General features: G+C 39.9%; 1 protein-coding gene across 5 annotated transcripts in view; it reads left to right on the forward strand.

Annotated features, from left to right (window-relative positions):
* Window positions 1–27,500, forward strand: part of LOC145657518 (NACHT, LRR and PYD domains-containing protein 3-like) — a 47,862-nt gene that overhangs the window by 11,902 nt on the left and 8,460 nt on the right. For 2 of the 5 annotated variants that reach the window (XM_081712772.1, XM_081712765.1), the window contains 6 exons: window positions 2,274–4,065; window positions 6,776–6,946; window positions 10,489–10,659; window positions 13,840–14,010; window positions 17,577–17,747; window positions 25,005–25,178. In XM_081712772.1, the coding sequence (XP_081568898.1) occupies window positions 2,274–4,065; window positions 6,776–6,946; window positions 10,489–10,659; window positions 13,840–14,010; window positions 17,577–17,747; window positions 25,005–25,178 (2,650 nt within the window). Of the gene's footprint in view, window positions 1–2,273; window positions 4,066–6,775; window positions 6,947–10,488; window positions 10,660–13,839; window positions 14,011–17,576; window positions 17,748–21,070; window positions 21,783–25,004; window positions 25,179–27,500 lie in introns of those variants that run through there. The other 3 variants (XM_081712779.1, XM_081712774.1, XM_081712777.1) reach the window with 3 other exon arrangements.

A 27,500-nucleotide genomic window follows, 5' to 3' on the forward strand; every position in this document is an offset into this window, starting at 1 on the left:
AGTTAATTAAAACACTACTGAATTAAGTAATCTACTGAATGTCTTCAGATGCTTCACTTCTGTTACATCACTGATGTATTACTGAGGGTCTTGTGAGCGTTTATTTAATGTTAAAGGCATCACTTAAAAGAAAGTGTCACTTTATTCTTTGGAACTGAGATTAGAACACAGGTCCTACCTCACAGATCACATTATAACACAGGTCCTACCTCACAGATCACATTAGAACACAGGTCCTACCTCACAGATCACATTAGAACACAGGTCCTACCTCACAGATCACATTAGAACACAGGTCCTATCTCACAGATCATATTAGAACACAGGTCCTATCTCACAGATCACATTAGAACACAGGTCCTACCTCACAGATCACATTAGAACACAGGTCCTATCTCACAGATCACATTAGAACACAGGTCCTACCTCACAGATCACATTAGAACACAGGTCCTATTTCACAGATCACATTAGAACACAGTTCCTATCTCACAGATCACATTAGAACACAGGTCCTATCTCACAGATCACATTAGAACACAGGTCGTATCTCACAGATCACATTAGTACACAGGTCCTATCTCACAGATCAGATTAGAACACAGGTCCTATCTCACAGATCACATTAGAACACAGGTCCTACCTCACAGATCACATTAGAACACAGGTCCTATCTCACAGATCACATTAGAACACAGGTCCTACCTCACAGATCACATTGGAACACAGGTCCTATCTCACAGATCACATTAGAACACTGGTCCTATCTCACAGATCACATTAGAACACAGGTCCTACCTCACAGATTACATTAGAACACAGGTCCTACCTCACAGATCACATTAGAACACAGGTCCTATCTCACAGATCACATTAGAACACAGGTCCTATCTCACAGATCACATTAGAACACAGGTCCTATCTCACAGATCACATTAGAACACAGATCACAGATCACATTAGAACACAGGTCCTACCTCACAGATCACATTAGAACACAGGTCCTATCTCACAGATCACATTAGAACACAGGTTCTACCTCACAGATCACATTAGAACACAGGTCCTATCTCACAGATCACATTAGAACACTGGTCCTATCTCACAGATCACATTAGAACACAGGTCCTACCTCACAGATCACATTAGAACACAGGTCCTACCTCACAGATCACATTAGAACACAGGTCCTATCTCACAGATCACATTAGAACACAGGTCCTATCTCACAGATCACATTAGAACACAGATCACAGATCACATTAGAACACAGGTCCTATTTCACAGATCACATTAGAACACAGTTCCTATCTCACAGATCACATTAGAACACAGGTCCTATCTCACAGATCACATTAGAACACAGGTCGTATCTCACAGATCACATTAGAACACAGGTCCTACCTCACAGATCACATTGGAACACAGGTCCTACCTCACAGATCACATTAGAACACAGGTCCTATCTCACAGATCACATTAGAACACAGATCACAGATCACATTGGAACACAGGTCCTACCTCACAGATCACATTAGAACACAGGTCCTATCTCACAGATCACATTAGAACACAGGTTCTACCTCACAGATCACATTAGAACACAGGTCCTATCTCACAGATCACATTAGAACACAGGTCCTATCTCACAGATCACATTAGAACACAGATCGCAGATCACATTAGAACACAGGTCCTATTTCACAGATCACATTAGAACACAGTTCCTATCTCACAGATCACATTAGAACACAGGTCCTATCTCACAGATCACATCAGAACACAGGTCCTGTCTCACAGATCACATTAGAACACAGGTCCTATCTCACAGATCACATTAGAACACAGGTCCTATCTCACAGATCACATTAGAACACAGGTCCTATCTCACAGATCACAGGTTGTCTCCCCCCCCCCCCTTGTCCAGTCTGGGTTGTAGATCTCCTCAGTCAGGTGATGGTTACCAGTGTGTGTGGTGGAACCTCAACTGGTTTTAAACTACTGACCATTTGCTATTATTGATGACCAATAAGTATTATCAATAAAATAATGTATAATACAATGTCTGTTAATCTTGAAATCTAAGGCTGTCAGTCCTTGAATTGACTAAGATTTACCACTGGAAGTTTCATGCCCAATCTAGCAGGAATAAACAATCTATTTATAACAATCTGTTTATCTCTTTTCCTGTAACTCCTGTAATGAGTCTTTTATGAATGAATCTGAATCTAAAAGAGATTAGCATGTGTTCTGTTGTCTTCCTCTTTTATCAGAACTGGCCCCTGCTTGCCACAGAAAGCTCAAATCCAAACTGAGGGACAGATGTCAGAAGATTCATGAAGGAATCTCACAGCAGGGAACCACAGCACTTCTGAATGAGATCTACACAGAGCTCTACATCACAGTGGGAGGGAGTGGAGAGGTCAATAATGAGCATGAGGTGAGACAGATTGAGGCAGCATCCAGGAGAACAGCAACACAGGAGACACCCATCAAATGCAGTGACATCTTTAGACCCTTACCAGGACAAGACAAAGCCATCAGAACTGTGCTGACTAAAGGAGTGGCTGGAATTGGCAAAACAGTCTCTGTGCAGAAGTTCATACTAGACTGGTCTGAAGGAAACATAATTCAGGATGTTCTCTTAATATTCCCACTTCCTTTTAGGGAGCTGAATTTGATGAAGGAGAAAAAGTTCAGTCTGGTGGAGCTTCTTCATCGCTTTTTCCCAGAAATATGTGAATTAAAACCTAAACATTATACAAACAACAAAATTCTGTTCATCTTTGATGGTCTGGATGAGTGTAGACTTCCTCTAGATTTCCAGAACAATGAGAGATTGTGGGATGTAACAGAGTCATCCTCAGTGGATGTGCTGCTGACAAACCTCATCAAGGGGAATCTGCTTCCCTCTGCTCTCCTCTGGATAACCTCTCGACCAGCAGCAGCCAATCAGATCCCTCCTGAGTGTGTTGACCAGGTAACAGAGGTAAGAGGGTTCAGTGAACCACAGAAAGAGGAGTATTTCAGGAAGAGAATCAGTGATCAGAGCCTGGCCAATAGAATCATCACACACATGAAGTCGTCAAAAAGCCTCTACATCATGTGCCACATTCCAGTCTTCTGTTGGATTGCAGCCACTGTTTTAGAGAGAATGTTGGGTGAAGCAGAGAGTGGTGAGATCCCCAAGACTCTGACTCAGATGTTCACACACTTCCTGATCTTTCAACTCAGACACAAAGACCAAAAGTATGGACGAAGTATGAAAGGACAAAAAAGGACTCACCCACATCACATGAGAAAAAATGTTTTGGCACTGGGAAAACTGGCTTTCCAACAGCTAGAAAAAGGCAACCTGATCTTCTATGAGGAAGACCTGAGAAACTGTGGCATTGGTGTCAGAGAAATATCAGTGTATTCAGGAAGGTGCACTCAGATCTTCAGAGAGGAGTTTGAGCTACAGCTGGGGAAGGTGTTTAGCTTTGTACATCTGAGTGTTCAGGAGTTTCTGGCTGCTGTATATGTGTTTATTTCCTTAATCTCCACCAACACCAATGTGCTGCAACAGCAACACCCTGAAATGGTCAAAACCCCAATGTCTGTCTTCCTCAACAGTGCAGTGGACAAGGCCTTACAGAGTCCAAATGGACACCTGGACCTTTTCCTTCGCTTCCTTCTGGGTCTCTCACTGGAGTCCAGTCAGGCTCTCTTACGAGACCTACTGACACAGACAGGAAGCAGCTCTCCCAGCAAAGAGGATACAGTCAAGTACATCAAGGAGAAGATCAGTGACAGTCCCTCTACAGAGAAATCCATCAATCTGTTCCACTGTCTGAATGAACTGAATGATCATTCTTTAGTGCAGGAAGTCCAAACATACCTGAGCAGAGGAAGTAACAGTGGTCCCCATGGAGCCAGACTGTCTCCTGCTCAGTGGTCAGCTCTGGTGTTTGTGTTGCTGAACTCAGAAGAGGAGCTGGATGAGTTTGACCTGAGGAAATATGACCCATCAGAGGAATGTCTGCTGAGAATGCTGCCAGTGGTCAAAGCATCCAGAAAAGCCATGTGAGTATTTTCTTTTAGAGATGAACAGTGGATGTAGCAGGCAGTGGATGTGCTTGACTCAGAAGGTCTTCTATGAAAAATGAAAAGGAGAGAGAGAACATTAGACAGAGAAGGATAGAGAGATCCTACATTAAAGCACATGTAGGTGATTGAAGGCTCCAACACCAGGTGCTTAAGTTAAACCATAAAGTTGTGGAACATTGGAATGTAGTAACACTGTCCAGTGATTAATTAGTTTAAATGTATTAATGATAGTTAAATGATATTTGATGTCATGGGTAGTTGTGTGTCTGTGTGTTGAGAATGGTCCTACATTTAAAACAGTGGCCAACAGTGTTTATAGTTCACACTCTTAGTGAAACAGACAGAAAATGTGCTGCAGTGTAACATACAGAAGTGTTCAAGTACGAACTATCAGTGTGTACACGCGCACGCACACACACACACACACACACTCACACACACACACACACACACACACACACACACACACACACACACACACACACACCAACCACACCACACCACCCAGTGTAACATACAAAAGGGTTCAAATATGAACTATCAGTTCAGCTTTCTGATTAACATTACAGTTCAACCACTACTGACCAATACAGAGAAAAGTGCACAAGGATGAGCATGACCAATGTATACACATGCGCGCACACAGACACACACACATATATATATTTCACACTGATGGCAGTTTTCAAATTTTATCACAGGTTTTCTTTAGAGCCGATGATGGTTATTGGGCACATTATAAAGGTGTAGGTGTTAATATGACTTCATCTGAAACATTTTCATTGTTTAAATATTTTACCAAGGCAATTTGTCATAATCTAGTTGTAAATAAGTCAAAATAAACTAACATCATTAACAGCAACTGATTCCAGTACTACACCTTCAGCTCTGTGTGATTGAGGTACTTGACATTTAATTAGAAGGTTGCTGGTTGAAGCCCCACCACTGCTGAGTTGCCACTGTTGGGCCCCTGAGCAAGACCCTTAACCCTCAATTGCTCAAGTTGTCATAATTGTAAGATGCTTTGGATAAAAGCGTCAGCTAAATGCCATAAATGTAAAATGATGAGTGTAGCATGCAGTGACGTTCACAGCTCTGTGCAATCAGTGTAACATGCAGTAACGTTCACAGCTCTGTGCGATCAGTGTAACATGCAGTGACGTTCACAGCTCTGTGCAATCAGTGTAACATGCAGTAACGTTCACAGCTCTGTGCGATCAGTGTAACATGCAGTGACGTTCACAGCTCTGTGTGATCAGTGTAACATGCAGTGAGTCTCCCAGAAGCTAATGCTGTTAGTACTGTCACTCACCTAAAACTGTAGCAGGTTACTGCTGTTGCTCACATACAGTGGGATCAATATCTCAGATCACTAGTGAAAATGATTGTTTTGCATTTCTCTCAAGTTTAATACAATGCTTTTCTTTACAAATCATATCATCAGCATAATTTGAGTGAACAGTTGAAAGTTTTTTCTTGAATTTCAGAGAGTATTAGTATTTGGTTCTACTCAAATGCATGTAATCACAGTTGTGAAACTGACCGTATCAGTTCTTTTGTACAAAACGTCAGATGTCCTTGAGTCCTCACACAAGCAGTGCAGGAGAAATGACTCAGTTCTGATCCAGCTGAAACATGTGAACCATCCTCTTCTCCCCAGAATTTTAGTGCACACATACAGTCCATGAAGGACAAACTCCAGGGACACATTTCATGTCAACAGCAGACATGAGATAGTTGCCTCACACACACTTAACTGACTGATGGGGTCTGCCTCACACACACTTAACTGACTGATGGGGTCTGCCTCACACACACCTGACTGACTGATGGGGTCTGCCTCACACACACCTGACTGACTGATGGGGTCTGCCTCACACACACCTGACTGATTGATGGGCTCCTTGACTGCAGCTATTAAGCTTCCAGGATTCTCAGTGCACCACACAGACAGAACTCGGGACCTCACTGGGAAAAGCAAAGGCAGAGGAGAATGTTTCATGATCAGTGACTCATAGTGTGAGCACAGGAATGTAAACACTAGTAAAAGATTCTGCTCTCTGCATTCTGTCCATTCCTCCATAATCACTACTGCAGTGTTCATCCCACCATCATTACTACTGCACTGTTCATACACTAATATTCACTACTGCAATGTCCATTCCAACATAATCAATACTGCAGTGTTTATTCCTCCATAATCACTACTGCAGTGTTTATTCCTCCATAATCAATACTGCAGTGTATATTCCTCCATAGTCACTACTCTGCATGTCTTCCAACAATATTTTCTGTTTGTATATTAGTGTGTTTGTATTTGTGAAACATTGAATGAGATCTGTGTTCTTCTGTTTCCTGTTATGGTGTTAGGGGTGGGATATTTTGATATTTGGACTCTGATTATGGTAACTGCCATTCACTGACTTATGAACCAACCATCCATTATTTGGTCACCTGTCTTAGGTTGCTAATGAATGTTATTTGTCATGTCTTTGTCCATTTTGTCTTTGATGAAGATACAGTAGTGTTGAAATGTTGCTGTGTTTGTAAAATTAAAAGGCTGAAAATGTATCAGTGTGTTCCAGACCTTTCAAGCTCTTCTTTACATTTTAATTAGCAGTTCAGATCTTTTAATTCATCATCCTCTGACTGAACTAAATTATTTACTGTATTTACTCTTTTACAGATTATCTGGCTATGGTCTCAATGAAGAGTCTTGCAAATCTCTTACATCAGTTCTACAAACAGAAAACTCACTGAGAGAGCTGGAGATGAATAATAATGACCTGCAGAATTCAGGAGTGAAGCAGCTCTGTGCTGGACTGAAGAGTTCACACTGTAAACTGGAGATTCTCAGGTGAGTTTCTGTGACTATTTTTGAATGTAAATAAAGAGCCATTTTAAAACGGTCAGTGTCAACTCCCTTATAGTACAGTATTAAACAAACATTGCCAGGCAAGGCAATCCAAGGAAATTTACACTTTTATATTATATTATAAAGTTCTCTTCTCTAAATATTTCTAAATATAGTTTTCTGTTGAAACCTCACTGCATTTCATTAAATGACCACACTGTGGAGACAAAGAGTTACATTTGTGATGCAAGAGCAGATTTTCAAGTCTAGAAGAGAAATATAACATTGTAAAAAGGAGACACAGATGAGTCCTTGTCCACATGTACACATGTATTTATTACAATGCTGTTTCAACTAGGCACTTTGGCATTTTGTCCACAAGCTGCATTTTTGGTCACCTGAGAGCAGAAATTTAACAAAATGTCTTACAGGATGAATATATTCAGAAACTCCAACAGCTGTGTTGTAAAATGAAGTGTTCTAATATAAGATTTTCACTGAGTGATTTTATCTAGTTTATGTTTGAAAACACTGTAAACATCAGTCATTCTAATCTCTCTGCAAATAAAAGCCCTTAAAATCTTAATTAAAAAATTTAAAGCTGAACCATTGAGATTCTGGACACATTACAGGACACTTTTACAATCACACGATTCCCTTGCATTTATGGGTGGGAGACCCTGTTCTCATTATGATCTACAACGTGTGTTCAACACATGTTGAGATGAGCTGAACTGACAGCCGTGTTGGAGGAAAGAACGCAGCAAGTTAATATTTATTCAATAGACCTGAAAGGTTTATTGGTTATTCCTTAAGATAAACCTGTGATCTCTCTCCACAGGTGTTTTTATGAAACATGTAGCTGGATAATATTAGTAACCTTAAGCTTGCCAAGTTAAAGTATATTGTTGGTTACTACACCTAGATACCTCACGCTAACATCATATTAGCTTGACTTAGGAGTGAATGTTGGCTGCTAATTTTTTCATCAAGCCAGAGACATCAAACAAAAATAGAACAGTGATGGTAGAAGACGTCCAGTCAGCAGAGAGAGAAACTGAGCAGACAGCTGACAGTAAACTCAGGACATCTGAACACAGTAGTGAGGAACAATATTCAGCACTGGACGAGTGAACCTGTGGACTTAATTACAAGAGAGAAAATTAAGACACACAAGACACAGTAATCAGTAATCATGAGATTAGGAGGAGAGAAGGAGTGAAGTGTGTGTGTGTGTGTGTGTGTGTGTGTGTGTGTGTGTGTGTGTGTGTGTGTGTGTGTGTGTGTGTGTGTGATGGCATGCTGGGTGCCTGATGTACTGTAACAAAGCTAATGAGGCTAATGTTAGCTTCCTTATATCTAAGGAAATTGCTAGAATATAAAATTCTCCTGCTTGTTTGTTTTCGGTTAGTATAGAGAGACAGAAAGCAACCAGGATGAAGAGAAAGAGTAATGCTATTGCCTTGGCAACCTTCTTTAGTAAGAAGACAGCAGGAGAGAGAAAAGACAGAAGAACTTGATGGTGAAAGTGTCCAGGAGGAGGACATGGAAGAGAGTGGACACAGCAGACAGAGACAGAGGAGCCAGCTGTGTCCACTCTCACTGTAGCCCCACAGCTCTGCTGTAGTGTCAGCTGTGTCCACTCTCACTGTAGCCCCACAGGTCTGCTGTAGTGTCAGCTGTGTCCACTCTCACTGTAGCCCCACAGCTCTGCTGTAGTGTCAGCTGTGTCCACTCTCACTGTAGCCCCACAGCTCTGCTGTAGTGTCAGCTGTGTCCACTCTCACTGTAGCCCCACAGCTCTGCTGTAGTGTCAGCTGTGTCCACTCTCACTGTAGCCCCACAGGTCTGCTGACTTGTTTAGTTGGGTTTTTTTTGTGTTAATGTAAATGGTTGATTTTAGTGAATAAATTAGTTGTGTGAAGTAGCGATATTGTATGTGTGTGTGTGTGTGTGTGTGTGTGTGTGTGTGTGTGTGTGTGTGTGTGTGTGTGTGTATGTGGTGCATAGCATGTGTGCTGTTTTGTAATTACATCAGAACTTTAGATCAGACATTTCTGCACCCATAATTCATCATTTGATACTACATAATTCAGATACACTGAGAATTATAATCACATGTAGAATTATAACCAAATGTAGCAATATAACTACATGTAGAAATATAACCACACATAGAATTATAACCACAAGTAGAAATTTGGAATCTTGAAATACAACCTTTTTCGAGGGGATGAATCAAAGAACTGAAGATACTTGTAAGTGATATAAAATATTAAGTGCTGGACAGAAATGAAACCTTTCTCAGGTAATAATATTCATGTTTATGTAACCCACACCCTTGATTTATTGGTGAAGATTTATTCAAATTGTAATCTTATGGGTTAATTAATGATTCCCTGCCTGACCTCATGTGAATGTCATAATCTGATAAGGAATTAAACAGTATGTAGTTTATTACACACTATAATAGTGGTTTTACCACTGTATTAACTTGTGTACCCTGAAATTCCTCTGTGCTGTAAGGCCATTTTAGTGTGTCACCACAAGAGAGAGACAGACAGATCTATCATTTGTGTGTGTGAAAGAGACAGAACTATTATCTGTGTTTGTGTGTGTGTGTGTGTGTGTGTGAGAGAGAGAGAGAGAGAGAGAGAGAGAGAGAGAGAGAGAGAGAGAGACAGACAGACAGACAGACAGATAGATCTGTTATTTGTGTATGTGAGAGAGACAGAACTGACTGCCTGTTGTGGTCTGCCTCACACACACCTGACTGACTGATGGGGTCTGCCTCACACACACCTGACTGATTGATGGGGTCCCTGACTCAGCTATTAAGCCTCCAGGATTCTCGGTGCACCACACAGACAGAACTCAGGACCTCAATGGGAAAAGCAAAGGCAGAGGAGAATGTTTCATGATCAGTGACTCATAGTGTGAGCACAGGAATGTAAACACTAGTAAAAGATTCTGCTCTCTGCATTCTGTCCATTCCTCCATAATAACTAATGCAGTGTTCATCCCACCATCATTAGTACTGCAGTGTTCATACACTAATATTCACTACTGCGATGTTCATTCCTCCATAATCAATACTGCAGTGTTTATTCCTCCATAATCACTACTCTGCATGTCTTCCAACAATATTTTCTGTTTGTATATTAGTGTGTTTGTATTTGTGAAACATTGAATGAGATCTATGTTGTTCTGTTTCCTGTTATGGTGTTAGGGGTGGGATATTTTGATATTTGGACTCTGATTATGGTAACTGCCATTCACTGACTTATGAACCAACCATCCATTATTTGGTCACCTGTCTTAGGTTGCTAATGAATGTTATTTGTCATGTCTTTGTCCATTTTGTCTTTGATGAAGACACAGTAGTGTTGAAATCTTGCTGTGTTTGTAAAATTAAAAGGCTAAAAATGTATCAGTGTGTTCCAGACCTTTCAAGCTCTTCTTTACATTTTTATTAGCAGTTCAAATCTTTTAACTCATCATCCTCTGACTGAACTACATTATTTACTGTATTTACTCTTTTACAGACTATCTGGCTGTGGTCTCATGGAAGAGTCTTGCAAATCTCTCACATCAGTTCTACAAACAGAAAACTCACTGAGAGAGCTAGATATGAATAATAATGACCTGCAGAATTCAGGAGTGGAGCAGCTCTGTGCTGGACTGAAGAGTTCACACTGTAAACTGGAGATTCTCAGGTGAGTTTCTGTGACTATTTTTGAATGTAAATAAAGAGCCATTTTAAAACGGTCAGTGTCAACTCCCTTATAGTACAGTATTAAACAAACATTGCCAGGCAAAGCAATGCAAGGAAATATACACTTTTATATTATTTTATAAAGTTCTCTTTAAATATTTCTAAATATAGTTTTCTGTTGAAACCTCACTGCATTTCATTAAATGACCACACTGTGCAGATGAAGAGTTACATTTGTGATGCAAGAGCAGATTTTCAAGTCTAGAAGAGAAATATAACATTGTAAAAAGGAGACACAGATGAGTCCTTGTCCACATGTACACATGTATTTATTACAATGCTGTTTCAACTAGGCACTTTGGCATTTTGTCCACAAGCTGCATTTTTGGTCACCTGAGAGCAGAAATTTAACAAAATGTCTTACAGGATGAATATATTCAGAAACTCCAACAGCTGTGTTGTAAAATGAAGTGTTCTAATATAAGATTTTCACTGAGTGATTTTATCTAGTTTATGTTTGAAAACACTGTAAACATCAGTCATTCTAATCTCTCTGCAAATAAAAGCCCTTAAAATCTTAATTAAAAAATTTAAAGCTGAACCATTGAGATTCTGGACACATTACAGGACACTTTTACAATCACACGATTGCCTTGCATTTATGGGTGGGAGACCCTGTTCTCATTATGATCTACACCGTGTGTTCAACACATGTTGAGATGAGCTGAACTGACAGCCGTGTTGGAGGAAAGAACGCAGCAAGTTAATATTCATTCAGTAGACCTGAAAGGTTTATTGGTTATTCCTTAAGATAAACCTGTGATCTCTCTCCACAGGTGTTTTTATGAAGCATGTAGCCGGCTAATATTAGTAACCTTAAGCTTGCCAAGTTAAAGTATATTGTTGGTTACTATACCTAGATACCTCACGCTAACATCATATTAGCTTGACTTAGAAGTGAATGTTGGCTGCTAATTTTTTCATCAAGCCAGAGACATCAAACAAAAATAGAACAGTGATGGTAGAAGACGTCGAGTCAGCAGAGAGAGAAACTGAGCAGACAGCTGACAGTAAACTCAGGACATCTGAACACAGTAGTGAGGAACAATGTTCAGCACTGGACGAGTGAACCTGTGGACTTAATTACAAGAGAGAAAGAAAGACACACAAGACACAGTAATCAGTAATCATGAGATTAGGAGGAGAGAAGGAGTGAAGTGTGTGTGTGCGTGTGTGTGTGTGTGTGTGTGTGTGTGTGTGTGTGTGTGTGTGTGTGTGTGTGGTGTTTTGTAATTACATCAGAACTTTAGATCAGACATTTCTGCACCCATAATTCATCATTTGATACTACATAATTCAGATACACTGAGAATTATAACCACACAAAGAAATATAACCACACATAGAATTATAACCACAAGTAGAATTTTTGGAATCTTGAAATACAATCTTTTTCGAGGGGATGAATCAAAGAACTGAAGATACTTGTAAGTGATATAAAATGTTAAGTGCTGCACAGAAATGAAACTTTTCTCAGGTAATAATATTTATATTTATGTAACCCACACCCTTGATTTATTGGTGATGATTAATTCAAATTGTAATCTAATGGGTTAATTAATGATTCCCTGCCTGACCTCATGTGAATGTCATAATCTGATAAGGAATTAAACAGTACTTAGTTTATTATACACTATAATAGTGGTTTTACCACTGTATTAACCTGTGTACCCTGAAATTCCTCTGCTGTAAGGCCATTTTAGTGTGTCACCACAAGAGAGAGACAGACAGATATATTATTTGTGTGTGTGAAAGAGACAGAACTATTATCTGTGTGTTTGTTTGTGTGCGTGTGTGGGTGTGTGTGAGAGAGAGAGCGACAACTGTGTGTATGAGAGAGGCAGAACTATTATCTGTGTGAGTGTGTGTGTGTGTGTGTGAAACAGAGAGAGACAGACAGACAGATCTATTATTTGTGTGTGTGAGAGAGACAGAACTGTCTGACTGATGGGGTCTGCCTCACACACACCTGACTGACTGATGCGGTCCCTGACTCAGCTATTACGCCTCCAGGATTCTCGGTGCACCACACAGACAGAACTCGGGACCTCACTGGGAAAAGCAAAGGCAGAGGAGAATGTTTCATGATCAGTGACTCATAGTGTGAGCACAGGAATGTAAACACTTGTAAAAGATTCTGCTCTCTGCATTCTGTCCATTCCTCCATAATCACTAATGCAGTGTTCATCCCACCATCATTACTACTGCAGTGTTCATACAGTAATATTCACTACTGCAATGTTCATTCCTCCATAATCAATATTGCAGTGTTCATTATTCCATAGTCACTACTGCAGTGTTTATTTCCCCATTAATCACCATTGCAGTGTTTATTCCTCCATAATAAATACTACAGTGATTTATTACTCTAAAATCACTACTCTGGTGTTCATGCCAACATAATCAATACTGCAGTGTTCCTTATTCCATAATCACTACTGCAGTGTTTATTTCTCCATGATAAACAATACAGTGATTATTCCACCATAATCAATACTGTGGTGTTTATTCCTCAATAACCACTACTGCAATGTTCATTCCAACATAATCAATACTGCAGTGTTTTTTCCTCCATAATCACTACTGCATTGTTCATTCCAACATAATCAATAATGCAGTGTTTATTCCTCCATAATCACTACTGCAGTGTTTAATCCTCCATAATCAATACTGCAGTGTGTATTCCTCCATAATCACTACTCTGCATGTCTTCCAACAATATTTTCTGTTTGTATATTAGTGTGTTTGTATTTGTGAAACATTGAATGAGATCTATGTTGTTCTGTTTCCTGTTATGGTGTTAGGGGTGCGATATTTTTGATATTTGGACTCTGATTATGGTAACTGCCATTCACTGACTTATGAACCAACCATCCATTATTTGGTCACCTGTCTTAGGTTGCTAATGAATGTTATTTGTCATGTCTTTGTCCATTTTGTCTTTGATGAAGACACAGTAGTGTTGAAATCTTGCTGTGTTTGTAAAATTAAAAGGCTGAAAATGTATCAGTGTGTTCCAGACCTTTCAAGCTCTTCTTTACATTTTTATTAGCAGTTCAGATCTTTTAATTCATCATCCTCTGACTGAACTACATTATTTACTGTATTTACTCTTTTACAGACTATCTGGCTGTGGTCTCAATGAAGAGTCTTGCAAATCTCTCACATCAGTTCTACAAACAGAAAACTCACTGAGAGAGCTGGAGATGAATAATAATGACCTGCAGAATTCAGGAGTAAAGCAGCTCTGTGCTGGACTGAAGAGTTCACACTGTAAACTGGAGATTCTCAGGTGAGTTTCTGTGACTATTTTTGAATGTAAATAAAGAGCCATTTTAAAACGGTCAGTGTCAACTCCCTTATAGTACAGTATTAAACAAACATTGCCAGGCAAGGCAATCCAAGGAAATTTACACTTTTATATTATATTATAAAGTTCTCTTCTCTAAATATTTCTAAATATAGTTTTCTGTTGTAACCTCACTGCATTTCATTAAATGACCACACTGTGGAGACAAAGAGTTACATTTGTGATGCAAGAGCAGATTTTCAAGTCTAGAAGAGAAATATAACATTGTAAAAAGGAGACACAGATGAGTCCTTGTCCACATGTACACATGTATTTATTACAATGCTGTTTCAACTAGGCACTTTGGCATTTTGTCCACAAGCTGCATTTTTGGTCACCTGAGAGCAGAAATTTAACAAAATGTCTTACAGGATGAATATATTCAGAAACTCCAACAGCTGTGTTGTAAAATGAAGTGTTCTAATATAAGATTTTCACTGAGTGATTTTATCTAGTTTATGTTTGAAAACACTGTAAACATCAGTCATTCTAATCTCTCTGCAAATAAAAGCCCTTAAAATCTTAATTAAAAAATTTAAAGCTGAACCATTGAGATTCTGGACACATTACAGGACACTTTTACAATCACACGATTCCCTTGCATTTATGGGTGGGAGACCCTGTTCTCATTATGATCTACAACGTGTGTTCAACACATGTTGAGATGAGCTGAACTGACAGCCGTGTTGGAGGAAAGAACGCAGCAAGTTAATATTTATTCAATAGACCTGAAAGGTTTATTGGTTATTCCTTAAGATAAACCTGTGATCTCTCTCCACAGGTGTTTTTATGAAACATGTAGCTGGATAATATTAGTAACCTTAAGCTTGCCAAGTTAAAGTATATTGTTGGTTACTACACCTAGATACCTCACGCTAACATCATATTAGCTTGACTTAGGAGTGAATGTTGGCTGCTAATTTTTTCATCAAGCCAGAGACATCAAACAAAAATAGAACAGTGATGGTAGAAGACGTCCAGTCAGCAGAGAGAGAAACTGAGCAGACAGCTGACAGTAAACTCAGGACATCTGAACACAGTAGTGAGGAACAATATTCAGCACTGGACGAGTGAACCTGTGGACTTAATTACAAGAGAGAAAATTAAGACACACAAGACACAGTAATCAGTAATCATGAGATTAGGAGGAGAGAAGGAGTGAAGTGTGTGTGTGTGTGTGTGTGTGTGTGTGTGTGTGTGTGTGTGTGTGTGTGTGTGTGTGTGTGTGTGTGTGTGTGTGTGTGTGTGTGTGTGTGTGTGATGGCATGCTGGGTGCCTGATGTACTGTAACAAAGCTAATGAGGCTAATGTTAGCTTCCTTATATCTAAGGAAATTGCTAGAATATAAAATTCTCCTGCTTGTTTGTTTTCGGTTAGTATAGAGAGACAGAAAGCAACCAGGATGAAGAGAAAGAGTAATGCTATTGCCTTGGCAACCTTCTTTAGTAAGAAGACAGCAGGAGAGAGAAAAGACAGAAGAACTTGATGGTGAAAGTGTCCAGGAGGAGGACATGGAAGAGAGTGGACACAGCAGACAGAGACAGAGGAGCCAGCTGTGTCCACTCTCACTGTAGCCCCACAGCTCTGCTGTAGTGTCAGCTGTGTCCACTCTCACTGTAGCCCCACAGGTCTGCTGTAGTGTCAGCTGTGTCCACTCTCACTGTAGCCCCACAGCTCTGCTGTAGTGTCAGCTGTGTCCACTCTCACTGTAGCCCCACAGCTCTGCTGTAGTGTCAGCTGTGTCCACTCTCACTGTAGCCCCACAGCTCTGCTGTAGTGTCAGCTGTGTCCACTCTCACTGTAGCCCCACAGGTCTGCTGACTTGTTTAGTTGGGTTTTTTTTGTGTTAATGTAAATGGTTGATTTTAGTGAATAAATTAGTTGTGTGAAGTAGCGATATTGTATGTGTGTGTGTGTGTGTGTGTGTGTGTGTGTGTGTGTGTGTGTGTGTGTGTGTGTGTATGTGGTGCATAGCATGTGTGCTGTTTTGTAATTACATCAGAACTTTAGATCAGACATTTCTGCACCCATAATTCATCATTTGATACTACATAATTCAGATACACTGAGAATTATAATCACATGTAGAATTATAACCAAATGTAGCAATATAACTACATGTAGAAATATAACCACACATAGAATTATAACCACAAGTAGAAATTTGGAATCTTGAAATACAACCTTTTTCGAGGGGATGAATCAAAGAACTGAAGATACTTGTAAGTGATATAAAATATTAAGTGCTGGACAGAAATGAAACCTTTCTCAGGTAATAATATTCATGTTTATGTAACCCACACCCTTGATTTATTGGTGAAGATTTATTCAAATTGTAATCTTATGGGTTAATTAATGATTCCCTGCCTGACCTCATGTGAATGTCATAATCTGATAAGGAATTAAACAGTATGTAGTTTATTACACACTATAATAGTGGTTTTACCACTGTATTAACTTGTGTACCCTGAAATTCCTCTGTGCTGTAAGGCCATTTTAGTGTGTCACCACAAGAGAGAGACAGACAGATCTATCATTTGTGTGTGTGAAAGAGACAGAACTATTATCTGTGTTTGTGTGTGTGTGTGTGTGTGTGTGTGAGAGAGAGAGAGAGAGAGAGAGAGAGAGAGAGAGAGAGAGAGAGACAGACAGACAGACAGACAGATAGATCTGTTATTTGTGTATGTGAGAGAGACAGAACTGACTGCCTGTTGTGGTCTGCCTCACACACACCTGACTGACTGATGGGGTCTGCCTCACACACACCTGACTGATTGATGGGGTCCCTGACTCAGCTATTAAGCCTCCAGGATTCTCGGTGCACCACACAGACAGAACTCAGGACCTCAATGGGAAAAGCAAAGGCAGAGGAGAATGTTTCATGATCAGTGACTCATAGTGTGAGCACAGGAATGTAAACACTAGTAAAAGATTCTGCTCTCTGCATTCTGTCCATTCCTCCATAATAACTAATGCAGTGTTCATCCCACCATCATTAGTACTGCAGTGTTCATACACTAATATTCACTACTGCGATGTTCATTCCTCCATAATCAATACTGCAGTGTTTATTCCTCCATAATCACTACTCTGCATGTCTTCCAACAATATTTTCTGTTTGTATATTAGTGTGTTTGTATTTGTGAAACATTGAATGAGATCTATGTTGTTCTGTTTCCTGTTATGGTGTTAGGGGTGGGATATTTTGATATTTGGACTCTGATTATGGTAACTGCCATTCACTGACTTATGAACCAACCATCCATTATTTGGTCACCTGTCTTAGGTTGCTAATGAATGTTATTTGTCATGTCTTTGTCCATTTTGTCTTTGATGAAGACACAGTAGTGTTGAAATCTTGCTGTGTTTGTAAAATTAAAAGGCTAAAAATGTATCAGTGTGTTCCAGACCTTTCAAGCTCTTCTTTACATTTTTATTAGCAGTTCAAATCTTTTAACTCATCATCCTCTGACTGAACTACATTATTTACTGTATTTACTCTTTTACAGACTATCTGGCTGTGGTCTCATGGAAGAGTCTTGCAAATCTCTCACATCAGTTCTACAAACAGAAAACTCACTGAGAGAGCTAGATATGAATAATAATGACCTGCAGAATTCAGGAGTGGAGCAGCTCTGTGCTGGACTGAAGAGTTCACACTGTAAACTGGAGATTCTCAGGTGAGTTTCTGTGACTATTTTTGAATGTAAATAAAGAGCCATTTTAAAACGGTCAGTGTCAACTCCCTTATAGTACAGTATTAAACAAACATTGCCAGGCAAAGCAATGCAAGGAAATATACACTTTTATATTATTTTATAAAGTTCTCTTTAAATATTTCTAAATATAGTTTTCTGTTGAAACCTCACTGCATTTCATTAAATGACCACACTGTGCAGATGAAGAGTTACATTTGTGATGCATGAGCAGATTTTCAAGTCTAGAAGAGAAATATAACATTGTAAAGAGGAGACACAGATGAGTCCTTGTCCACATGTACAGGTGTATTTATTACAATGCTGCTTCAACTAGGTGCTTTGGCATTTTGTCCACAAGCTGCATTTTTGGTCACCTGAGTGCAGAAATTTAACAAAATGTCTTACAGGATGAATATATTCAGAAACTCCAACAGCTGTGTTGTAAAATGAAGTGTTCTAATATAAGATTTTCACTGAGTGATTTTATCTAGTTTATGTTTGAAAACACTGTAAACATCAGTCATTCTAATCTCTCTGCAAATAAAAGCCCTTAAAATCTTAATTAAAACATTTAAAGCTGAACCATTGAGGTTCTGGACACATTACAGGACACTTTTGCAATCACACAATTCCCTTGTGTTTATGGGTGGGAGACCCTGTTCTCATTGTGATCTACACTGTGTGTTCAACACATGTTGAAATGAGCTGAACTGACAGCCGTGCTGGAGGAAAGAATGCGACAAGTTAATATTCATTCAATAGAACTGAAGGGTTTATTGGTTATTCCTTAATTTAAACCTGCGATCTCTCTCCACGGGTGTTTTTATGAAACATGTAGCTGGCTAATATTAGTAACCTTAAGCTTGCCAAGTTACAGTATAATGTTGGTTACTGCACCTAGATACCTCATGCTAACGTCATATTAGCTTGACTTAGGAGTGTATGTTGGCTGCTAATTTTTTCATCAAGCCAGAGACATCAAACAAAAATAGAACAGTGATGGTAGAAAACGTCGAATCAGCAGAGAGAGAAACTGAGCAGACAGCTGACAGTAAACTCAGGACATCTGAACACAGTAGTGAGGAACAATGTTCAGCACTGGACGAGTGAACCTGTGGACTTAATTACAAGAAAGAAAGAAAGACACACAAGACACAATAATCAGTAATCAGGAGATTAGGAGGAGAGATGGAGTGAAGTGTGTGTGTGTGTGTGTGTGTGTGTGTGTGTGTGTGTGTGTGTGTGTGTGTGTGTGTGTGTGTGTGTGTGTGTGTGTGTGGTGCATAGCATGTGTGGTGTTTTGTATTACATCAGAACTTTAGATCAGACATTTCTGCACCCATAATTCATCATTTGCTAATACATAATTCAGATACACTGAGAATTATAACCACACGTAGAAATATAACCACACTTAGAATTATAATCACATGTATAATTATAACCAAATGTAGCAATATAACTACATGTAGAAATATAACCACACACAGAATTATAACCCTTGTAGAATTATAACTAAATATAGAATTATAACCACACACAGAATTTTTGGAATCTTGAAATACAACCTTTTTCAAGGGGATGAATCAAAGAACTGAAGATACTTGTAAGTGATATAAAATATTATATTTTCTGGACAGAAATGAAACCTTTCTCAGGTAATAATATTTATGTTTATGTAACCCACGCCCTTGATTTACTGGTGATGATTCATTCAAATTGTAATCTTATGGGTTAATTAATGATTCCCTGACTGACCTCATGTGAATATCATAATCTGATAAGGAATTAAGCAGTATGTAGTTTATTACACACTATAATAGTGGTTTTACCACTGTATTAACTTGTGTACCCTGAAATTCTTCTGTGCTGTAAGGCCATTTTAGTGTGTCACCACAAGATGTTCACTCGTCCCATCTGTCCCTCCAATAAATATGTTCTGCAGGCCTCAACTGGACATTTGGTGCTAAAATTATTTCCCAGCCAGTAAACCAGACCTCACACTGTTTAGTTCAGAGCCAATATGACTACTGTATGTACACAGTAAACCAGACCTCACACTGTTTAGTTCAGGGCCAATATGACTACTGTATATACACAGTAAACCAGACCTCACACTGTTTAGTTCAGAGCCAATATGACTACTGTATGTACACAGTAAACCAGACCTCACACTGTTTAGTTCAGGGCCAATATGACTACTGTATATACACAGTAAACCAGACCTCACACTGTTTAGTTCAGAGCCAATATGACTACTGTATGTACACAGTAAACCAGACCTCACACTGTTTAGTTCAGGGCCAATATGACTACTGTTTATACACAGTAAACCAGACCTCACACTGTTTAGTTCAGGGCCAATATGACTACTGTATATACACAGTAAACCAGACCTCACACTGTTTAGTTCAGGACCAATATGACTACTGTTTATACACAGTAGACCAGACCTCACACTGTTTAGTTCAGGACCAATATAACTACTGTTTATACACAGTAAACCAGACCTCACACTATTCAGGGCCAATATGACTACTGTTTATACACAGTAAACCAGACCTCACACTGTTTAGTTCAGGGCCAATATAATTACTGTTTGAAATCTTATTTATTACACAGATTGACACAAGTATGTTTCATTTACTGTTTATAATGCTTCACCTCAATTGAAACGTGTGTGTGTGTGAGGGAGAGACAGAACTATTATTTGTGTGTGTGTGTGTGTGTGTGTGTGTGAGGGGGAGAGAGAGAACTTTTATCTGTGTTTGGGTGAGAGCAAGAGAGACAGAACTGTTATCTACGTGTTTGAGAGAGAAAGAGAACTATTATCTGTGTGTGTGTGTGTGTGTGTGTGTGTGTCTGAAATAGAGAGCGAGAGACAGTGAGAGAGAGACAGATAGATCTATTATTTGTGTGTGTATGTGAGAGAGAGAGAGAGAGAGAGAGAGAGAGGGAGAGCGAGAGAGAGAGAACTTTTATCTCTGTGTGTGCGTGAGAGCGAGCGAACTATTATTTGTATGTGTGTGTGTGAGAGAGAGAGGGAGAAACACAACTATTATGTGTGTGTGTGTATATATGAGAGAAATAGAGAGAGAGACAGAGAGAGAGACAGATCTATTATTTTTAAGTGTGAGACAGAACTATTATCTGTGAGTTTGTGTGTGTGTGTGAAATAGAGAGAGAGAGAGAGACTATTTGTGTGTGTTAGAGAGACAGAGCTATTATGTGTGTGAACAGCACTGATAGCATGTGTTCCTCACTGGACCTCTTGCTTTGCTCGTCTTTCTGCTTCCTCCATACAGGAGAACAAACACTGACCACAGAAAATACTTAAAACCACAAGATGTCTCGAGGGCTCAGAAGTTCAGAAACAATAGTTAAGGTGTTTTGCAGGGAAAAGATATAAAATACAAATTGTGGGAGAGTCAAGGCACTGTTCTGTTAAAAATAAAAAAAGGAAAAAATGTGTAAAACTGTTATTTAATGAATTGTTCATAGCAACACTCTAATACAATGGTTATGCTACAGTTTTAATATGTTGCACATTAATATGTGTCCAAGCTACATCCCACACAATATAGTAACATGGCCGTGTTTAGGGTTCACAAATTATGAAGAAAATCATCAGTTTTATCTTACAGTGTTTGGAGTGTTGGAGGCAGCCATCTTCATTTGCTGGTTATTTCAGCTGCAGATGATTAGAGAGAGATAGCAACCTTTATACATCTCTGTTATGTAGCAGTGTAGGGGGAGAGACCACAACAGACACTTTATTCTGAGCACAAACCATTATTACAAAAAAGTAACAGAGATCTACAAACATGCCATCTGTCTCTATGGGGAGTATAAGCCACAATAAAAACCAAACCCAACACTTGCTCCACCCCAAACCTGTCTTCATTAAACATAAACCAGAAGAGGGAAAAGAAAATACAGTAGTAGATGTAACAAGTTCAAATCCACTCAGTGAATGTACAGTAATCTTCTACACCCACGATATTTTATGTTGATACACACAGCCACACAATAGACTACACTACCCAACACTGGCACAATGACCTGGGGGAGTTGTTCTAGGACAGAACCAACTCTGGAAACTGAAGGTACAAATCTGTGTTCTATTAGCATGCCTGTGTTCAGTCTGTCTATTAAATCTTATCAGGCTGCAGTTATGGAGCGTTTGTAGTTTCACTGTAACTGTAGAGTGGTAGCAGCAGGGTGTGTTTGGGTGTGTGTAGGGCACCAGAATGGTCAGAAACAGTATAACACCATTATATGTAGTGAAGATAATGTTCCTAATATTTTTCTCAACTAAAACTGGGAGCACACGAAACAGCAGAAAACAGTTTGGTCTAGAAATACAGTAATAACCTTGTGATTGTTGCCCTTGTGTTTTTGGGAAGTCTATGTTGACGTATTAAAAAATGTCAAAAGGTACAGTAAAAACACTCCACAAATGTTTTAAATTGTACCATTTGAAAAAAATAAAGGTAGTAATTACATGAATATCCAAGAAGTACTTGTGTCCAGCAGTAACAAAAATATGAGTGACAAGTTTCTCATTTTGAGTGACAGTAATTTTATCCAATCACATATGTGGTAGGACGGCCGGGGCGGCAAACTATTAAATGACGTCATTACAGTGGCCAATAGCATCAGAGGAGCTGTTTTAACTTACTGAGGTGAAGAGAACTGTAGTGGATCATGAAAATGACAGAAAATCTCAAACTGGAATTGGAGGATATTTGCTGCTATGGTGATTTCCAAGAGAAAAGGAAAATACCAGAAAGGGACAGACAAAAAGTAAAAGTAGATGGACTAAGACAGACAGACAAAGCCTGTATGAGTTTTTCACTTAATCTCTGATCGTCATTCATGGCTAACAGCTAACTAGGTCATGTTAGCAAAGAAAGTCTAGCTATGTTGATTTGTTTAGTTGTTTACTGTTCAGCACAGATATCTAACCAGCTAACAGTCTCAACAATTTGACCAAACCGTCAATAAGCAAGATTGGACTTCTTGTCCTTGCAACAATCAAGTTACAGTCTTTAGGAGAAATGCGGTTGGATCTTCACGTAGTTGAGAGCAGGAGGGAGGAGGGTGAGGGTGTGACGGGAGATTTGACGGGGATGTGATTTATAACATCTGGTGTTCATGAAGTACAGCTGTGTATTAATCAGTCAGGTCACCTACATCAGTTTAAACACATTTAAACCTTGTAGCTAGGTTACAGGTGGTTACTAGGTTACAGGTGGTCACTAGGTTACAACCGCGATCACGCTATCCGCGCTTTAGCGATTCACGGTCAAGTCATCCGCGGTTTAAGAGTAATGCGCCTATATGCGCGATTTTACGGTATTTCGCTGTATTTTTAAGAGCTTTGATGGACATGCACGTTTACTACATTTAAAAGTACAACATACAGTTTACTTGATTGAACTAGTTTAATTGCATAATTAAACACAATTGGTAATATATTTACACAGCTTAATAAGCATTGTGGAAAATGCTTTTTCTACATAATGTTTCTCAGAAGGTTATTATAGATCTTGACTGCCAGCTGAAACAGGGGTTATCACTAGTGAAATGTGGCAAATGTGCAGGGCAGGAGAACTCCAGGGCTGAAATATTCCACTGCCAATTGAATGGTGGCCCTTGGCCATCACCAGATCATTAATAAATCTATATTGAAGTTTTACATATTTTTCTGAATTTTAACAAAATGCAAAAACAGTTCCACTACCACATGTGAGTAGAAGCCCTTGACTATTAGCAGAGTAAGTTTGGACACATTTCACTGTACAATGTCTTCATAAATCCATATTAAAATCAAACTACCTTTAGGTGAAATAATGCACTCATTTTGTATAGACTGATTTTGCAGAGTAAGTTTGGACAGATTTCACTCTACTATTTTTCATAAACTCCTATTAAAATAATAATACCTTTGGGTGAATTCATGTACTCATTTCATTCAGGTTGATTTTTAGATATCTATTTCTCAGAAATGTCCCATAAAGCCAAGACAGTTCCATGACCACATAAGAGTACATTTATATTTACTTTTACGGCATTTGGCAGATGCTCTTATCCAGAGCGACTTAGAAAAGTGCTTTGTCATTTCCTCATAGAACAGATCCTAGCCAGTAAAGTAGGTTAGAGTGCAAGATACCAATGAACTAGAATACTGTTGAAATACAGGGATCAATGCTAATGCCTAGAAGTACAAAATACATTTAAGCTCTATAACAGACGATCAGTGCAATAAACAATAAGTACTAGAGTTAGTCAACATAGGAGCAGTCAACATCAGCGTAATAAACAATAAGTACTAGAGTTAGACAACACAGGAGCAGTCAACATCAGAGTAATAAACACCCTACAAGAAGTACTAGAGTTTCAGTTAGTCAACATAGGAGCAGGATCAGTGGTCATTTAAATATTCCACAAACAGATGGATCTTCAGTCTGTGTTTGAACACTGCAAGGGACTCTGCTGTCCAGACAGCACGCGGAAGTTTAATAATCCCATATTAAAGTCATACTACCATTAGGGGAATTCATGTACTCATTTACAATATGCTGATTTTGGATATCTATTTCTCAGAGATATTCCCATAATGACAAAATAATTCCACTATGCTATATACTATGGAGTATGTTGTAATATTTGTTGTATCTACTGTAGGGTATATTGTAATGTCTGTTGTGTCTACTTGCAGTCTAGCTATCTGTAATCTTGAGGAAAACACTTGTGAAAGTCTGGCATCAGCTTTGCAACTTCCAAAAAAAAGTATGCATCGCTTAGGATTCTTAGACTTTATCTCTGAGTCACAGGTCCAGAAATGTGACAGTGTTTTTACTCCTGTTATCACAGCCAGATGTAGAATTCTGCCAAGATTTTACTGGCATCATCTCATACAGTCTGACATGTAACAGTCTTATAAGACCACTGAAATCACACAGTGTAAGTCCAGCTTTAGGGTTCTTCTGATGTAGGTTAATAGTGCACTAGAGTTCTGAAGGGCTGAATGAAAATAAGAGCTAAAATAAACACAGACAACAGCGATCTGGAGAAGAGTGAACAAAACCATCTGCCATGGAGGACGCCAGAGAGAGATGAGAGTGGAGGAACCGCCAACTACAGTTACCAGCCTCTCTAGCTGCCCCATGCAGGCTGCTCTGGAAGTGCATCTCACTCTCTGTCTCTCTCTACCTGTTTCCCTCCTTTCTGCAGACTGTCTGGTTGTTTGGTCACAGAGGAAGGCTGTTCTTCTCTGGCTTCAGCTCTGAGGCCAAACCCCTCCCACCTGAAAGAACTGGACCTGACGTACAACCACCCAGGAGAATCAGGAGTGAAGCTGCTCTCTGCTAGACTGGAGGATCCCCACTGCAGACTGGACACTCTCAGGTATGGAACGTTAGTGTGTGCATGCGTATGTGGGTTTGTTTGTGTGTGCTTACGTGTATATGTGTGTGTGTGTGTGCGCGTGTGTTTCTGTGTGTGTTTATGAAAGAGTGAGAATGAGAAAATACTGAAAACTGAGTCTTCCATTCCTGAGTAGTGCAGTTCCCATATCATACTGTGGTGGCTGGTGAGTTCACTCTCCATCATTCTCCTGTAGGAACTGCTGAGTTTTAGTTGACATGCTACATTTCCTCAGCCTCCTCAGGAAGTACAGATGCTGTTCTGTCAGGAGTTTATAAACTGTTCCATTTTTTGAGGTTAGTTGTAATTCATTTAAGAACCACAGGGTGTCAGTAGCAGCGAGTCGGTTCATGTGTGTAGCAATTGTAGAGTGAGAGAATACAACTCCAAGAGTTCTAGTTATTGTAGTTATTATAGCCGTGCTAATGCAGTTGTCTGCGTACATCTCATACCTTTTGAAAACATTGTGGTTGTGTGTAGTTTATTGTATTGTTATTTGTAATCACAGATCATTATTTGGTGGATAATGTTATTCTCTGTGAAGTTTGGTGCATTGTGTGTTGTGTATATCAGTACGTGTTGTGGCTGGCTTGTTGTTAATTTTTCTTTCATGTGATTCAGTTTCACGTTTCCTCCTGTTGTCAATAAAACTGTGAACAAGAGCTAAACATTTTCAGAGTTCTGATATCAGGAGAGTGTTAACCTGCAGGTCATGCTGTGTATCGTACATAAACAGACACAGCAGATACTGTTGGGATTTCTTTATGATGTGGTGTTTGTTGTAGGTCCAGGTGAGGTGCTCACTGATGTGGGGTGTGTGTGTTGTAGGTCCAGGTGAGGTCCACACTGATTTGGGGTGTGTGTTGTAGGTCCAGGTGAGGTCCTCACTGATGTGGGGGGTGTGTGTTGTAGGTCCAGGTGAGGTCCACACTGATGTGGGGTGTGTGTTGTGGGTCCAGGTGAGGTCCTCACTGATGTGGGGTGTGTGTTGTGGGTCCAGGTGAGGTCCTCACTGATGTGGGGTGTGTTGTAGGTCCAGGTGAGGTCCTCACTGATGTGGGGTGTGTGTTGTGGGTCCAGGTGAGGTCCTCACTGATGTGGTGTGTCTTGTAGGTCCAGGTGAGGTCCTCAATGATGCGTTGTGTGTGTTGTAAGACCAGGTGATGTCCTCACTGATGTGGTGTGTGTTATAGGTCCAGGTGAGGTCCTCACTGATGGGGTGTGTGTCTTGTAGGTCCAGGTGAGGTCCTCACTGATGTGAGGTGTGTGTTGTAGGTCCAGCTCAGGTCCTCACTGATGTGTGGTGTGTGTTGTAGGTCCAGCTCAGGTCCTCAATGATGTGGGGTGTGTTGTAGGTTGAGGTGAGGTCCTCACTGATGTGAACTCCAGGAAGGTGAAGGAGTTCACCTCCATCTCTCCTGTCTGTAGTGGTGTGTGCTGTTGCTTCTCCTTCCTCCTTGGGTCAACAATCATATTCTTGGTCTTGTCTGCATTCAGGGAGAGATTGTTGTCATGACACTATGTCACCATATCTGTCACCTCCCTCCTGTATGCTGTCTCATCCAGTGATCAGTCAAACCAGTTTGATGATGCTGGTGTTATACTGGGCGGCCACACAGTCCTGGGGGGTCCCAGTGTTCTCAGTCCTTGTGCTGGATGTACATTGCCAGTTCTCACTGACTGATTCTGTCTGTTAGAAAGTTCAGCCCCCATTTACAGAAGGAGGGTGTGAGTGCAGTGGTGAGTGTTTCAGTCAGTTTGGTTGGGGTGACTGTGTTGACTGCTGAGCTGTAATCAGTGAATAGCAATGGAACATAACTGTCCATGTCCTCCAGATGTGTGAGAGACGTGTGGATGTCAGTGCTGACAGTGTCCTCGGTGCACTGGTTCTGGTGGGCTGTAAACTGGTGGGGTCCTCTGGACAATAACGGACATTATAGTAGTAAGAATATAGACAATAAGGAGCAGAATAAGTAGTGAGATGGAGAAAAATAAATAAAGAAATATGGAACAATAAGCAATTAATGTCTAGTGTAGTTTTCTAGAAGTCCTAGTCTGGTCCCAACGGTGTGCACATGACCGAAACTCTTCCTGTATGAGATCATCCATGAAGGGCAGCGGGGAAGTAGCTGTGTGGGGTGGAGGTGTGGGGGGGCTACAACAGGGGGCATCATGGGGTGGTGAGAGGAGCCATGGCAGCTGAGACAGTAACATCATGACATCAGGGGTAGGTGAACCTCAGCAGACAGAGAGACTAGATTATTAGACATGTCCAGGTAGAGGGTGTGTAAATTAGGAAACTGA

This window comes from Electrophorus electricus, chromosome 1, assembly GCF_041902795.1.
Source record: "Electrophorus electricus isolate QZ-2024a chromosome 1, ASM4190279v1, whole genome shotgun sequence".
NCBI classification, from domain to species: Eukaryota; Metazoa; Chordata; class Actinopteri; order Gymnotiformes; family Gymnotidae; genus Electrophorus; species Electrophorus electricus.